The sequence below is a fragment of the Hypanus sabinus genome, chromosome 4 (genome assembly GCF_030144855.1).
Source record: "Hypanus sabinus isolate sHypSab1 chromosome 4, sHypSab1.hap1, whole genome shotgun sequence".
NCBI classification, from domain to species: Eukaryota; Metazoa; Chordata; class Chondrichthyes; order Myliobatiformes; family Dasyatidae; genus Hypanus; species Hypanus sabinus.
In genome coordinates, this window is record NC_082709.1 from 179949924 (window position 1) to 179966647 (window position 16724).

The 16724-nt window shown below is 42.3% G+C and overlaps 1 protein-coding gene across 3 annotated transcripts in view; it reads left to right on the forward strand.

The window, feature by feature from the left end:
* Positions 1-16724, forward strand: part of LOC132393532 (neural cell adhesion molecule 2-like) — a 1581614-nt gene that overhangs the window by 1559180 nt on the left and 5710 nt on the right. For all 3 annotated transcript variants that reach the window (XR_009511912.1, XM_059968913.1, XM_059968912.1), the window contains exon 16: positions 13499-13703. Coding sequence is in view for 2 of the 3 variants with exons in the window: in XM_059968913.1 (XP_059824896.1) it covers positions 13499-13703 (205 nt within the window). In the remaining variant the exon portion in view is untranslated. The remainder of the gene's footprint in view (positions 1-13498; positions 13704-16724) is intronic.

Consider the following 16724-nt stretch of genomic DNA (forward strand, 5'->3'; position numbering starts at 1 on the left):
ACAGTCACACACAACACAAGGCACATATAGCACATATAATTATGATAACAGAAAAACATAGTTACAAAAAATAATATTAATAATAATAATATAGCCTAAGACCCTAGGTGTCATGTCCTGTAGGTTGATGATACATTGCTGTTGTCCTGAAGCCATGTTTCTGCAAGAACAAGTCCACAGCAAGTCCTCATCTCTCACAAATGCAGCTGAAAACTCAATCCAGCAAGTATTCTACCGAGCAAACACTGGAGTACAGCCCTGACAGGAGGGGCAGCCCCTGACCCGGTACAAAATCCAGTGGCACACAGCCAGCTCCAGCGTCTCCATCCCAAGCAACTGCAAAGGCCACCCCAAGACACGAGGCCCTGGTCTGCGCAACAGCTCAAGCCAAACAGCTCCCCCGCCTTCAGTCTCATCAAAGAACCAGTGAATCACATTGCCAGTATTCCGCATTACCAATGTCCAACAGGGCCTTGCAATCATAATGAAAACTTCCAAGACAATTACTCGCACCGTCCGTTGAACTGCACACCATCAGCACGCATCGCCTCTGATGCTTCTTCTCTGGATGGCTGAAGCAAGGTGCAACAAATCACAAGTCCAGCTCCACTGCTATTCAGCAACTCACTCACAGGGTAGACCTTCAGTACGTATTGCCCTCACTAATCAAGAGCCTTTCAGCCGCCACTTTAAATGCATAATGACTTAGCTTTCTCAGCCGTCAGTGGCAATGAATTCCACTGATCCACCACTTCCTGGCTAAAGAAGTTCCTCCTCATCTGAGGCTGTGCCCTCTGGTCCTAGACTACCCCATTCCATCATGGCTGATTTAAGACCATAAGACCTAGGAGCAGAATTAGGCCATTCAGCCCATCAAGTCTGCTCCACCATTCCATCATGGCTGATCCCGGATCCCACGGGCCTTCTCGCCATATCCTTTGATGCCCTGACCAATCAGGAAACGATCAACTTCCACCTTAAATATACCCGTGAACTTGGCCTCCACTGCAGTCTGTGGCAGAGCATTCCACAGATTTACTACTCTCTGGCTAAAAACATTTTTCTTTACCTCTGTTCTAAGGGGTCGCCCTTGTGGTAAACTGTGTATACCTGTCTGGACACGCCCCTCTGCTGACTGCTCCCACATACCCCTGTATTAAGGCAATTGGGGCACTGCTCCTCCCTCAGTCTTCGAGATGTCGTGCTCCCTTTTGCTGTTAATAAAAGCCTATCATTCATTTCCAGTCTCCGAGAGTTATTGATGGTGCATCACCCCTCAATTATTAGCTCTCTTATCCCCATTTTCCTGCTTTCTCCACGTAACCCCTGATGCCCTGACTAATCATCTGAGGGGTGTGTCATCTGGCACTATCCAAGCACTTGTCATTCTCTCCAAAGAACTCCAACCCTCTCCCCCTACCCCCTACCCACTTCCCATTCCGGCTATGCTGAATGACCAGGCTCTGAGCAGCCAACGCGTCCTTCGCATTTCTGTAATTGGGTCGGATAGAAAGAGACGTACTTCATTTCTCCACATTGTTATTCATAGCCACGCAGCACAGCCAGAGCTCCCTTTGTGGGCATGCCAATAGTAATTAATATTTTATGCGTTAAAGTGATGAAAATACTTCATTTCTGACAGAATCAATGTCAATTAATTTTATAAACATGTGCATCGCTATTTGTCTTAACCTAAATTGAGTTTTCTTTTGAAGTGATGGAAATATAATTAGTCAGCTTTTTAAATGTATTTAATACCCAAAGGATCTGGAGCTATAAATTAAATGGATATTATGGTGGTGAATAAGGATTCAGATTTTATCGTTTTCCTTCTCGTTCCCTCTTAGTCTCCATCAACCATGTAAATAAGAAACTATTGTGTTGAAGTGGACTCCACAACTCATGTCCTCAATACTTATTACTTATTTATTATTATTATTTTGTTGTTTCTTTTATTTACACAACTTCTTGTCTTTTGCACGGTGGTTGTTTTTTAGTGCAGTTTTTCATTGATTCTATTGTGTCTCTTTCTATCTACTGTGAATGCCCACAAGAAAATGAATCCCAGGACAGTGTATAGTGGCATATATGTACTTTAATAATAAAATTGCGCTGAACTTTGAAGTGGAGAGGTGGAATCTGATTGGGAAAAGTTTATGCAGACAGTCCCTTCCACAGGAAGATGCTGTGTTTTAGTGTCGAACCGTTTATGGCACCAGTTCGGACTCAGCCTGGTCCATCCTACTGGGTGCTATGAAATGGAGGTCTTTGCAGTTTGTCCTAAGCTAGTGGAGATTATCAAAGTAGGCCGAAGCTTGTCTCTGACCACATCACCTGGGGTATTTATACTGATTGGACAATCTGTAAGGGAAAATTCTATTTTATTTTATTTAGAGATACAGTATGATAACAGGCCCTTCCAGCCCAATGAGTCCACACCACCAATTACACCAATAATTGACCTACTAACTCTTTGGAGTGTGGGAGGAAACAGTAGAGCCTGGTGGAAACCCACACAGTCGCGGGGAGAACTTACAAATGCCTTACAGACAGTAGCAGGAATTGAATCCAGATTCGGCAATGGAGACTGTGAAATTCCCTGAGATTTGGGTAAAATTGAAGGCAATTTACTATCGTTGTTAAATTAGACCATGAGGGTCAGAGCAGTGACGTTGTTAGCCTGTGATCTCACAGCAATAACGATGCAGGTTCAATCCTGACTTCTGCACTGTCTTTGTGGAGTTTGCGTGTTTGTCCTTTCTCTATGTAGGTTTCCTCTAGGTTCCTTCTGGTTTCTTCCCACTTCCCAAAGACTGGTGGGTTAATTGGCCACTGAAAATGGTGAGTGATAGGATCGGGGGGGAGTTTATAAGAGTGTGGGGAGAATACAGGTACTGAGTATCCTGTGTTGAGTGACGGTGGCTCACCTGCGAACTCCCCAAAGTTTTTCCAGCATCTACAAGCCACAAGTCAGGAGTGTGATGGAACATTCTGCACTTGTGTGGATGAGCACCACAGCAACATCTCTCCGTTACCATCCAGGGCAGAGCAGCCCACCCTGTCACCATCAGCATCATTATGGACCTTATGTACATTTATCACAGACCTTAACGGATGACGCCAGCCATTATCAATACTCTTTGTAGATTGTCTGCCTGGCATCAGTGGTCACATAACCAGGACCAGCTGCTCATATGACCATCCACTCACTGCTCCCATTACCCTGATCAGGGGGCTAAGCAGGTGCTACACCTCGCCCAAGGGTGACCTGCAGGCTAACAGAGGGAAGGAGCACCTCACACCTCCGCTGGTAGAGGCATATATATTCACTCCTTCCACTACTGGCGTGCAGGAGCTGAACTACAGTTCTGTGCAAAGCTCTTACACACCTGAGCAATATATATGTGCCTGAGACGTTAGCACAGTTCTGTACGTACCATCTAAAAATGCACAGGTGATTTTGCAATCCCAAGGTCCTTTCAAAGTCAAAAATGAGGCATAAACCTTGTGGCCTAAGGCCATTGTATTAAGCGGTACATGAACAAGAAGGATGAAGTGTAAATAAAGAACTCGTGGTTGTTTTATACAAAAACTAGCTCTGATTAAAAGAAGTAATAACATTCCAATAATTACAAATAACCTACAATATATCCAGATTCAAGTGACACTTGCGACAGAAAAACTCTGAAGCTTCAACGACCAGCGCAGTCCGAAGATGTACTGGACTCAACACCCAGGTGTCACCAGGCTTCTGAGGATAACATGGCATGCCCACAACTTACTAACCTGTACATCTTTGGACTGTGGGAAGAAACCCACACATTCTCAGAGAGAGCATGCAAACTCCGCACAGACAGCAACAGGAATTGAACCTCTGTCACTGGCACTGTAAAGTGTCACACAAGCCACACTATCGTCACACCCATCAAACAGCCTCTTCAGTTCAAGTTTGTTGCCTTTGAACCATATTCATGCATTGCACCAAACGAAACAGACCAAGGCGCACAACACAGTGCAGTAACATGTCACTGGTGTATCGGCTTCCTTCACCACCCCACGGCAGCTCGTTCCAGGCACCCAGAATCAGGTTTAATATCACTGGCAAACCTCGTGAAATTTAGAACATAGAGCACAGAACAATCGACAGCACATTACAGGCCCTTCGGCCTACAATGTCGTGCCGACCATTACACTAGAAACTGACTAGAATTTCCCTAGTACATAGCCCTCAATTTTTCTAAGCTCCGTGTACCTATCTTAAAAGACCCTATTGTATTGTAAATTTGTTGTTATGCGACAACAGTACGTTGCAATATTATGTAAGTATGTATGTATTTATTTATTTATTTATTTGGCAATTCAATGCAGAGTTGGCCCTTCCAGCCCATCAAACCACACCACCCCAGCAACCCCCCCCCCCCCGGACAACCAACCCCCAATTAACCCTAACCTAATCACAGGACAATTTGCAATGACTAATTAACCTATCCAGTAGGACTTTGAATGATGGCAGCAGACTAGAATACCTGTAGAAAACCTGTGAATTCCACAGAGACTCCCTGCAGAATGACGCCAGAATTAAACTCCAGATTCCAGAACACCGCAAGCTATACTAGCATTGTGCAAACTGCTACACTACCATGGCTCCTAATACATAATAGTGATAAAAAATTTATATATATACACACACACACACATATATATACACGTACACAATAAATAAATAAATAATAAGATTTGTGTGTGTGTGTATATATATATATATATATAAAATGTGTGTATGAATACTTTAAATAAGTAGTGCAAAAAGAGAGGAAAACAAAATAGTGAGGTAGTACTCATGGGTTCAGTGTTCATTCAGAAATTGGATGGCAGAGGGAAAGAAGCTGTTCCTGAAACATTGAGTGTGTGTCTTCAAGCTTCTGCACCTCCTTCTTGATGGTAGCAATGAGAAGAGCATTATGTCCTGTGATCCCTAATGGGGAGAAGGCCTTAAACATCAGAGGAGCAGACGACTTAGGAGTCCTCGTGCAAGACTCCCAGAAGGTTCATTTACAGGTTCACCAGTGGTGATTTTTGCATAGTAGGGGAATTAAGGGTTATAGGGAAAAGGGTGGTATGCAGAGATGTGTCCATGTTCAGATCAGCCGTGATCTTACTGAATGGCGAAGCAGGCTCAACAGGCCCGATGGCCTACTCCTGCTCCTATTTCTTATGTTCTTATGTAAAGAAGGCAAATGCAATGGTGGCATCTATTTCTGCCATGATAGAATGGTGGAGCAGACTTGATGGGCTGAATGGCCTAATTCTGTTTCTATGTCTTACGGTCTTACTGATGGATGCCGGCTTTCGTCCTTGATGCTGGGGAGGCTAGTGCCCGTGATGGAAATGGTTGAGTTTACAACTTTCTGCAGTTTTTCCCAATCCGGTGCAGTGGCCCCTCCAGATGGTCATGCACAGTACATCTGCAGAATCTGCGAGTGTATTTGGCGACATACCAAGTCTCCTCCAACTCCTAATGAAATACAGCCACCCGCCGCTCTCTGTGTAAAGTACTCGGCTCTGCACGTCTCCTTTAAATTTTATCCCCATCCCTTTAAATAAACGTCCTCTAGTATTTGACCTTTCCATCATGAGGAAGAAGAGTCTGACTGTCTACCTTATTAGTAATGTTTTAAACTTCTATCCGGAGACAGAATGCTGGATTAAATTCAGAACAATCTCTATCTCTGCTTGACGTCACACTTCTCGCTGAAAGACTGACACCAGCCCTGCATCATTCCATCCCCCTCAGACCCGTCAAACTCCTGACACTGCCTACAATGCATCTGATCGTGAATGATCAACTTCAAACAATCAATAATAAACCCTTGCTTAAGACACTTCTGACAGCTCCATTTACAAATTTATCATCACCTCCTCAGTCATTAGTTTAAAAGCTCGTTACTCATGTTGCACCCTCGTTGAGATTCAGATGAGCGGCACGGAGAAATCGACTTGTTAAACGAGTCTGCTAATTGTAGGACAAGCGAGCGGATATCGGAGACTGCCGCTGGCAATGGATTAGCGGGAGAAATGAGCTGTGAATCAGGTCCATCGTCACCGACGTCTGCCGTGAAACGTGTCGTCCTGCGGCAGCGGTACAGTGCAAGAGGTTAAAAAAATAATATAGGGTATAATAAGAAATGCAAAATTAAATGGTACTAAAGGAGAGCAAACCCAGTTCAGAAATCCGGTAATGGAGTTGTAAATTGTAAAGTCAAATGTTGTGGTCCCACCAAGCTAACGACTCCCAATCCTCTCTGCCTTCACAGTGTCTGTGTCCCTCCATTCTCTGCACGTACGTGTGCCTGTCTGAGAGTCCCTTAAACACCACTATGATATCTGCCTCCACTGCCCCCTTTGGCACCATATTCCAGGTGCCAATCATTCTCTATAAAAAAAACCTTGCCCCGCACATCCTTTTTGAACTTTCCCCCTCTCACCTTAAATGCATACCTCCAGCATTTGTCAATTCTACCATATAGAAAAGATCCTGACTATCTTCACGTCACTCCTCCCCTTCTACCGGTTTCCCCTATCACCTCGTACTTCTTGCTCCTTCCCCCCACCCTCCCCCACACCTTTTTGTTCTAACTTCTCATCGTTTCTCCAGTCCGGGTGCAGGGTCTCGGCCCGAAACATCAACTGTTTACTCTTTTCCACAGACGCTGCCCGGCCTGCCAAGTTCCTCCAGCATTTTGTGTGTGTTGCTTTGGATTTCCAGCATCTGCAGATTTTCTCATCTTTGGGCTAAAACTGAATCAGAATCAGGTTTCATATCAGCAGCGTATGTTGTTAGATTTGTTCTCTTTGCAGCAGCACTATATTGCAATGCATTATAATAGAAAAACTATTATAGTAAGCATATATAAAATAATTCAATTAAAGAAGTAGTGCAAAAATAGAAATAAAAAAAGTAGTGAGGTAGTGTTCATGGGTTCAGTGTTCATTCAGAAGTCGATGGTGGAGGGGAAGAAGCTGGTCCGGAATCACTGAATGTGTACCTTTATGCTTCTTATTGCCTTCCCGATGGTCACAATCCAAGAATGTCCAAACTTTCCACAGAGCTAATACTCTAATCCAGGCAACATCCTGGCGAACTTCCTGTGCAACCTCTCCAGAGCCTCCACATCATTCCTGTAATGGGGCAACCAGAACTGCACACAATACTCCAACTGTGGCATAACCAGGGCTCTATACAGCTGCAACATGACTGCCTGACCCTTACACTCAATACCCTGACCAATGAGGCTATTATACCAAACACCTTCTTTACCACTCTTTCTATTGGCATTGCCATTTTCAGGGATTTGTGGATTTGAACTCCAAGATTCCCCTGTCCATCAGTGCTCTTAAGGGTCCTCCCATTCACTGTGAATGTTGACCATTCAATTCTAAATGAGTTCCCAAAGCCCCAATTGATGCTGTATCCTTCACCCCGAAGCATGGTGAGTTCCAGCCACACCACCACTTTAGGGACTTTTCCTCCCGCTCCCCCCGTTGTACCTTTAACTCTCTAACCTCTCTTCTAGTGCCCCATCTAATCATCTCTAATCTTAGCCACTTCAGAGTGATGTAGAACATAGAAAATTATAGTTCATAAGACCATAAGGTATAGAAGCAGAATTAGGCCATTTGGCCCATCGAGTCTGCTCCACCATTTCCAACGTCGCTGCCTCTCTCCCAGACGAGCTAAACCCTTTTCACTCTCGATCCGATGTTGCCAACACTGAGCCCCTAAGCAGACCTGCACCTTGGTCATCTCCGAGGCTGAAGTACGCAGGCGTTTTGAATGAGTGGACAGTCGCAAGACAGCGGGACCAGATGGCATCCCAGGGTGAGTACTCAGGATGTGCACGGCATAACTGGCAGGTGTATTTACAGACATTTTTAATCTCTTTCTCTCCCAGCGTAGAGTGCCTTCCTGCTTCAAAACATCCACCATTGTCCCTGCACCTAAAAAGACCAAGGTAACATGTCTGAACGACTATCACACTCACCTCAATAATAAGCAAATGCTTTGAGAGGCTGGTCAAAGACTATATTTACAGCATGCTACCACCCACAGTGGACCCCTTCAATTTGCTTACTGACACAACCGATCGACAGATGATGCAATAGCCACAGCTCTACACAGCATCCTTACACATCTGGAGAAGAGGGATGCTTATGTGAGAAGGCTGTTCTTGAACTACAGTTCAGTATTCAACATCATAATTCCCTCCAGGCTCGACAAGAAGCTGAGAGACCTCGGCCTTCTCCCTGCCTTGTTTAGTTGGATCCTGGACTTCCTGTCAGATCACCAGCAGGTGGTAAGAGTGGGCTCCCTCATCTCTGCCCCTCTGACCCTCAACACAGGTGCCCCTCAGGGCTGTGTACTGAGTCCCCTCCTTTACTCTCTGTGTACCCATGACTGTGTCACCACCCACAGCTCCAATATGCTAATTAAATTTGTTGATGACACTACACTGATTAGCCTAATCTCAAATAATAATGAGGCAGCCTGCAGAGAAGAAGTCATCTCTCTGACACAGTGGTGTCAAGAAAACAACCTCTCCCTCAATGTCACAAAAACAAAGGAGCTGGTTGTGGATTACAGGAGGAATGGAGACAGGCTAACCCCTATTGACAGCAGTGGATCTGGGGTTGAGAGGTATAAACATCACCTAGGATCTCATGTGGTCTGTACATACCGGCTGTGTGGTGAAAAAGGTACAACAGCGCTTTTTGCACCTCAGACGGTTGACCTAAGAACTTTCTACAGAGGCACAATTGAGAGCATCCTGACTGGCTGCATCACTACCTGGTATGGGAACTGTACCTCTCTCAATCGCAGGACTCTGCAGAAGGTTGTGCGAACAGTCCAGTGCATCTGTCGGTGTGAACTTCCCACTATTCAAGACATTTACAAAGACCAGTGTATAAAAAGGGCCTGAAGGATCACTGGGGACCCAAGTCACCCCAACCACTAACTGTTCCAGCTGCTACCTTCCAGGAAATGGTACCATAGCATTAAAAGCCAAGACCAACAGTCTCCGGGTCAGCTTCTCCCACCAGGCCATCGGGCTGCTTAACTCATGCTGATACAACTGTATTTCTATGTTATATTGACTATCCTGTTGTACATACTATTTATTTCAAATTACTATAAATTGCACATTGCACATTTAGACGGCTGTGTAACGTAAAGATTTTTACACCTCATATACAGTTGAAGTCAGAAGTTTACATACACCTCAGCCAAATATATTTAAACTCAGTTTTTCACAATTCCTGACATTTAATCCTAGAAAACATTCCCTGTCTTAGGTCTGTTAGGATCACTGCTTTATTTTAAGAATGTGAAATGTCAGAATAATAGCAGAGAGAATGATTTATTTCAGCTTTTATTTCTTTCATCACTTTCCCAGTGGGTTAGACGTTTACATACAATTAGGTTGAAGTCATTAAATCTCGTTTAACCACTCCACAGATTTCATATTAGTAAACTATAGTTTCGGAAAGACGTTGAGGACATCTACTTCTTGCGTGACATGAGTAATTTTTCCAACAATTGTTTACAGATTATTTCACTTTTAATTGACTATATCACAATTCCAGTGGGTCAGAAGTTTACAAACAAAATCAAAAGAAATCAGCCAAGACCTCAGAAAAAAAAATTGTGGAGTCCATAAGTCTGGTTTATCCTTGGGAGCAATTTCCAAACGCCTGAAGGTACCATGTTCATCTGTACAAACAATAGTACGCAAGTATAAACACCATGGGACCACGCAGCTGTCATACCGCTCAGGAAGGAGACGCATTCCGTCTCCTAGAGATGAACAAACTTTGGCACGAAAAGTGCAAATCAATCCCAGAACAACAGCAAAGGACCTTGTGAAGATGCTGGAGGAAACAGGTAGACAAGTATCTATATCCACAGTGAAACGAGTCCTATATCGACATAACCTGAAAGGCTGCTCAATAAGGAAAAACCTTTGGTTTTCACTCTCAGTTTGAGCTACCCAGTTTTTTCTTTTTTTTGCTTTTTTGTGTTTTGGAGTTTTTTCTTTCTGTTTATATCAATTATAAAAGTTTCTTTATCTTTTTTTTCTTTTTATGGATAAGTGGAGAATCAATTATACTTTTTATTATATACTATCAGATTAATACTTTGTTTGATCTTGATAATGTTATTTTTCCTTTTATTCAAACTGCTATTGATATAGATATTTGTGATAATTCTCCTCTTGTTTATATATATATATATATATATATATGTGTGTGTGTGTGTGTGTGTGTGTGTGTGTGTGTGTGTGTGTGTGTGTGTGTGTGTGTGTGTGTGTGTGTATATATACTTTTTTTATTTAACTAATAAAAAGATAGATAAAGGAAAGGAAAAGGGAAAAACCACAGCCCTAAAATCGTCATAAAAAAGCCAGCCTACAGTTTGCAAGTGCACATGGGGACAAAGATCTTAATTTTTAGAGAAATGTCCTCTGGTCTGATGAAACAAAAATTGGACTGTTTGTCCATAATGACCATCGTTATGTTTGGAGGGAAAAGGATGAGGCTTGCAAGCCGAAGGACACCATCCCAGCCGTGAAGCATCATGTTGTGGGGGTGCTTTGCTGCAGGAGGGACTGGTGCACTTCACAAAATAGATGGCATCATAAGGAAGGAAAATTATGTGGATATATTGAAACAATGTCTCAAGACATCAGCCAGGAAGTTAAAGCTCGGTCGCAAATGGATCTTCCAAATTGACAATGACCCCAAGCATACCTCCAAAGTTGCAGCGAAATTGCTTAATGACAACAAAGTCAAGGTACTGGAGTGGAAATCACAAAGCCCTGACCTCAATCTGATAGAAAATTTGTGGGCAGACCTGAAAAAAGAGTGTGTGAGCAAGGAGGCCTACAAACCTGACTCAGTTACACCAGTTCTGTCTGGAGGAATGGAACAAAATTCCAGCAACTTATTGTGAGAAGCTTGTGGAAGACTACCCAAAATGTTTGACCCATGTTAAACAATCTAAAAGCAATGCTACCAAATACTAACAAAGGGCATGTAAACGTCTAACCCACTGGGAAAGTGATGAAAGAAATAAAAGCTGAAATAAATCATTCTCTCTAGTATTATTCTGACATTTTACATTCTTAAAATAAAGTAGTGATCCTAACTGACCTAAGCCAGGGAATGTTTTCTAGGATGAAGCGTCAAAAATTGTGAAAAACTGAGTTTAAATGTATTTGGCTAAGGTGTATGTAAACTTCTGACTTCAACTGTAGATGAAGGATGTAAGTAATAAAGTCAATTAAATTCAAATCAGTTCATCATGGCTGATCTATTTTCCCTCCCAGTCTAATCTCCTGTCTTCTCTCCATCTCTCTTTATGCCCTGACCAATCAAGAATCTATCAACCTCTGCCTTAAATATATCCAAAGACTTGGCCTCCACAACCGTCTGTGGCAACAAATTTCCACAGATTCACCAGTCTCTGACTGAAGAAAATTCCACATCATCTCCATTCTAAAAGAATGCCCCTCTGACGCTGTGTCCTGTGGCCTTAGACTCTCCCACCATAGGAAACATCCTCTCCACATCCACTCCATCAAAGCCTCTCCACATTTGATAGGTTTCAATGAAGTTACCCTCATTCTTCTAAATTCCATTGAATACAGGCCCAGACCCATCAAACACTTCTCATATGACAAGCTTTTCAATCCCAGGATGATTTTTGTGAACCTCCTTTGAACCCTCGAATGTCAGCACGACTTTTCTTAGATAAAGGAGCCCACAATTGCTCACAATACTCCAAGTAAGGCCTCACCAGTGCTTTGTAAAGCCTCAACACTTTGTCCTTGATTTTATATTCTAGGTCTTTAAACCCACAATGTTGTGCCAATCTTTTAAGTTACTCTAAATTAATCTAACCTTTCCATCCCACACAGCCCTCCATTATTCTATCATCCATGTGTCTATTTAAGAGTCTCTCAAATGTCCCTAATGTATCTGCCTCTACCACTATCTTTGGCAACATGTCCGACACACCCACCACTCCCTTTGTAAAAATATTTTCTCTTATCTTTCCTCCAAACACCTTAACATAATGCCCCCTCACACTAGCCGTTTCCATCTTGGGGAAGAGTCTCTCTGCATCTTTTCTATGGCCTTTATCACTTTGTACACTTCTATCAAGTCATCTCTCATCCTCCTGCTCTCCAGAAAGAAAAGTTTTTGCTTACTCAACCTACCCTCATAAGACATGCAGTCTGATTCGGGCAGCAACCTGGCAAATCACCTCTGTGCCCTCTCTAAAGTTTCCATCATTCCCATAATGACCACTACATGAAATTCCCACTCCTTGGATCTGACAGAGCTAGATAATGCTGCATGATCTAGTTCTTCATCTTCATTTCTTCCCTTTTGCATTGGGCAGAGATGAAGGTGGTGTGGACAATCACTAGTCTACACCAGTGGAGAGTTAAGTTCAAAATTCAAAGTAAATTTATTTATCAAAGTACGTATACGTCACCACATGCAACCCTGAGATTCTTTTTCCTGTGGGCATACTCAGCAAATCTATAAAATAATAACTATAACAGGATCAATGAAAAATCAACCAGTGTGCAAAAGCTAACAAACTGTGCAAATGCAAACATAAGTAACTAGCAATAAATAACAAGAAGATGAGATAACAAGATAAAGAGTCCTTAAAGTGAGATCATTGGTTGTGGGAACATTTCAATGGATGGGCAAGTGAGTGTAGTTGTTCAAGAGCCTGATTGTTGTGGGGTAATAACTGTTCTTGTACCTCATGGTGGAAGTCCATTCGTGCCGCATTGCTCTTCCATCCATGGGCCTGCAGGGCAAGTTGTCCTTGGGTGGGGAAGAGCACAATTGATCATCAAAAACAACATGCACAAAATGCAGGTCAGGTAGTATCTATGGAGAGGAGTAAACAGACAACGTATTGGGCCAAGACCCTTCATCAGGACTGGAAAGGAAGGGGGAAGAGCCAGAATAAGAAGGTGGGGGAAGGAGAAGAGTACAAGCTGGCCGACGATAGAGTAAGACCAGGAGAGAGAAAAGGTGGGTGGGTAGGAGAGGGGAGGTGAAGTAAGACGCTGGGGTAAGACATAAAGGGCTGAAAGGAAGAGAGTATCTGAGATGAGAGGACAGTGGACCATGGAATACAGGGAAGGGAGAGGGACACCAGGGGACGGTGAGAAGAAGAATATGGATGAGACGAGAATCACAATGGAGAGTGTAAATAGAGAGAAGGAGAGAGGGGTGGAAATTACCCGAAGTAGGTGAAATCAGTGCTCAAGCCACCTGGTTGAAGGCTGTTCAGATGGAATACAAGGTGTTTCTCCTCCAACTGAGTGTGGCCTCATTGTGGCAGTAAAGGAGGCCATGGACCAAAAAGACCAGTCACTAGACGTTATCGATATGCCATTCCTTTGCCTCTTAGACACCCTGTTCCGGAACCTGGGTCTTGGGGCCGTGGTTGGCCTCACTGTTGCTGCTCTCCTGCTAATCCTGGTCATAGCAGACATCAGCTGCTTCTTCACGAAGCAGTGCGGCGTGCTGATGTGCATCACCACAAGGATCTGTGGGAAAAAGAATGGCTCGAGCACCAAGGTCAAGGAGGCAGAAGAAGGCAAAGCAGCCTATTTGTAAGTAAAAGTTTTTGGGTATCTAGTCTTGCTGGCCTCCGGAGAGGCATCCGGCGGAGCAAAGGATTGGAGGCCTGATGGCGGCCTGTCGTGGGGTGGGGCCTATCTGTGTGTGTGTGTGAGTGGTTGGAGGAGGGCTTGTTTTGCTGTTGTTCTTGCTCTGATTAACATTGTGGACATGCTAAGTTGTCACCAGAATGTATGGCAACACCTGGGGGCTGCCCTCAGCTCATCATCAGGTGCATGAAACAACACATTTCAGTGTGCAGGTGATAAATACATCTGGATCTGAAAATGAACTTGAATCTGAACCTGAATCTGAATTGTAATATCAGAGCAAAACACACAAAGCTAAACAGGTTAGACAGCATCTACGGAGAGGAATAAAAAGTTGATGTTTTGAGCCAAGACCCTTCTTCAAGACTGGAAAGGAAGGGGGAAGATACCAGAATAAAAAGGTGGGAGGAAGGGAGGGGGACCAGCTAGAAAGGGAGAAGTGAAACCAGATGGGTAGGAAAGTTGAAGTCAGAGAGCCCAGGTGAAGAGGGAGGCTTAACCATCTTAACCTTACTGATGAGTGTCCACTTTTAGGGTCCTGGGGGAAAGGAGAGAGTCCCTATATCGAAGTATAGAAAGAAGGGTGTCTCATCAAGGGAAGAGAAAGTCACACCACCATGGTCTCAAGGAAAGAGAGAATCCCATCATCAGAGTCCTTTCTTTTTCTTTTTCAATCTTTTTATTAATATCAACATGATAAGATTAGTACATAGATAATGGGATTACAAACTTACAAAATTAAAATGAACATATAAGGATACACAAGCAATAAGTACAATATAGTTAAGTCTTCCCAAATCATGAATGATACAAATGTCATATAAACAAAACAAAAAAAACTAGGTAAATCATATTGAAAAAAAAAACAGAAAAGAGAAAAAGAGAAAAAATATATTAATATCCTAAGAAAAACTAAACTAAAAAACTAGCCACTAACTATTAAAGAAAAAAAGGGCTGTTTATAGTACCTATAAAAAAAATAACAAAATCATGTGTCCCCAACTCATGTGTCCTCTCAACATAAATATATATAATCAAAACCGGAAAAACAAATAGGATTGGAACAGGGTCAAATTACATCCTGTGAAAATATTGAATAAATGGCCTCCAAATCTTTTCAAATTTAATAGAAGGGTCATAGACAACACTTCTAATTTTCTCCAAATTTAGACATAAAATAGCTTGAGAAAACCAATGAAATACGGTAGGGGGATTAATTTCTTTCCAATTCAACAAAATAGATCTTCTAGCCATTAATGTAAGAAATGCAATCATCCAACAAGCAGAAGAAGATAAATGGATTGACTCCTTCATTGGTAAACCAAAGATTGCAGTAATAGGATGATGTTGTAAATCAATGTTCAATACCATGGAAATAATATTGAAAATGTCTTTCCAATATTTTTTCAAAAGCAGACATGACCAAAACATATGGGTTAAAGAAGCTATCTCAAAATGACATCTGTCACAAATAGGATTTATATGGGAATAAAAACAAGCCAATTTATCCTTGGACATATGAGCCCTGTGTACAACTTTAAACTGTATCAATGAATGTTTAGCACATATAGAGAATAAATTAACTAATTGAAGAATTTTATCCCAATTCTCAATAGGGATAGTAAAGTTAAGTTCTCTTTCCCAATCATTTTTAATCTTATAAAAGGCCTCTGAACGTATTTTCATAATTAAATCGTAAACATTTGATATTATACCTTTCTGAAAAAGATTTAGTTCTAACAATTTCTCCAAAATACCCGAAGAATCAAGATTTGGAAAGGTAGGAAGTACAGTGTATAAGAAATTCCTAATCTGTAAATATCTAAAAAAATGATATCTGGGCAAATTATATTTATTAGATAATTGTTCAAAAGACATAAAACAATTATCCAAAAATAAATCAGAAAATCATAGTATTCCTTTAGTCTTCCAAGCTGAATAAGCTTGGTCCATAATAGAAGGATGAAAAAAGAAATTGGATACAATAAGAATAGTTAAAACAAATTGATTCAACCCAAAAAATTCCCGAATTGAAACCATATATGTAAAGTGTGTTTGACTATCGGATTGTCAATTCGTTTATGCAACGTACAACAATGAGGAAACAAAATCTGCCAGATAGGTCCCTGTAAACCTTTGGACCGGTTCATTGACAGGAAAGATTTCAAAGAGTAAAGTTTAATAAAAGCAGGTAAATGGAACGATCTCAGGTTGGGAAATTCAGACTGAAGGTAATTCACCATCCTCCGGTTGAGAAACTTCCTCCTCAAGAGCCATGAGGTAATTTACAACTCTGGTTAGCCCACACTTGGAGTGTTGTGACCAGTTTTGGTCACTCACTATAGGAAGGATATGGAAGTTTTAGAGAGTGTGCAGATGAGAGTTGCTTGAATTATGAGGATAGGTTGAGCGAGCTAGGGCTTTTCTCTTTGGAGTGAATGAGGATGTAAGACATGTTGACAGAGGGATGATAAGAGGCACAGACAGAGTGGACAGCCAGTGTCTTTATCTCGGGGTGGCAATGGCTAATTCAAGAGGACATAACTTTGAAGGTGATTGGAGAAAAGTATAGGGGAGGTGCCAGAGGTATGTTTTTTAAGACCGAGAGTAGTAAGTGTGCTAAAGGTTATAAGGAAATGACAGGATTAAGACAGATCATGAATCAGCCACGGTGGAGCAGGTGGCCTAACATGGCCTAGTTTTGCCCCTATGTCTTATGGTCTAAGTCAGAGCTTCCCAAGCATTTTACTCCATGGACCAAAACTATTAAACAAAGCATCCATGGATCCCAGATTGAGATCCCCTGGTCTAAGTGCATGTGTCGCAGTGCTAGGGGTGATGGCAGAGGCAGATGCACTAGGGGCATTTAAAAGACTCTTAGATAGTCACTTTGATTGATGAAGAATGTCAGAGGAAAGATTTTGATTCCTCCTAGAGAGGGTTAAAAGGTCAGCACACATTTTG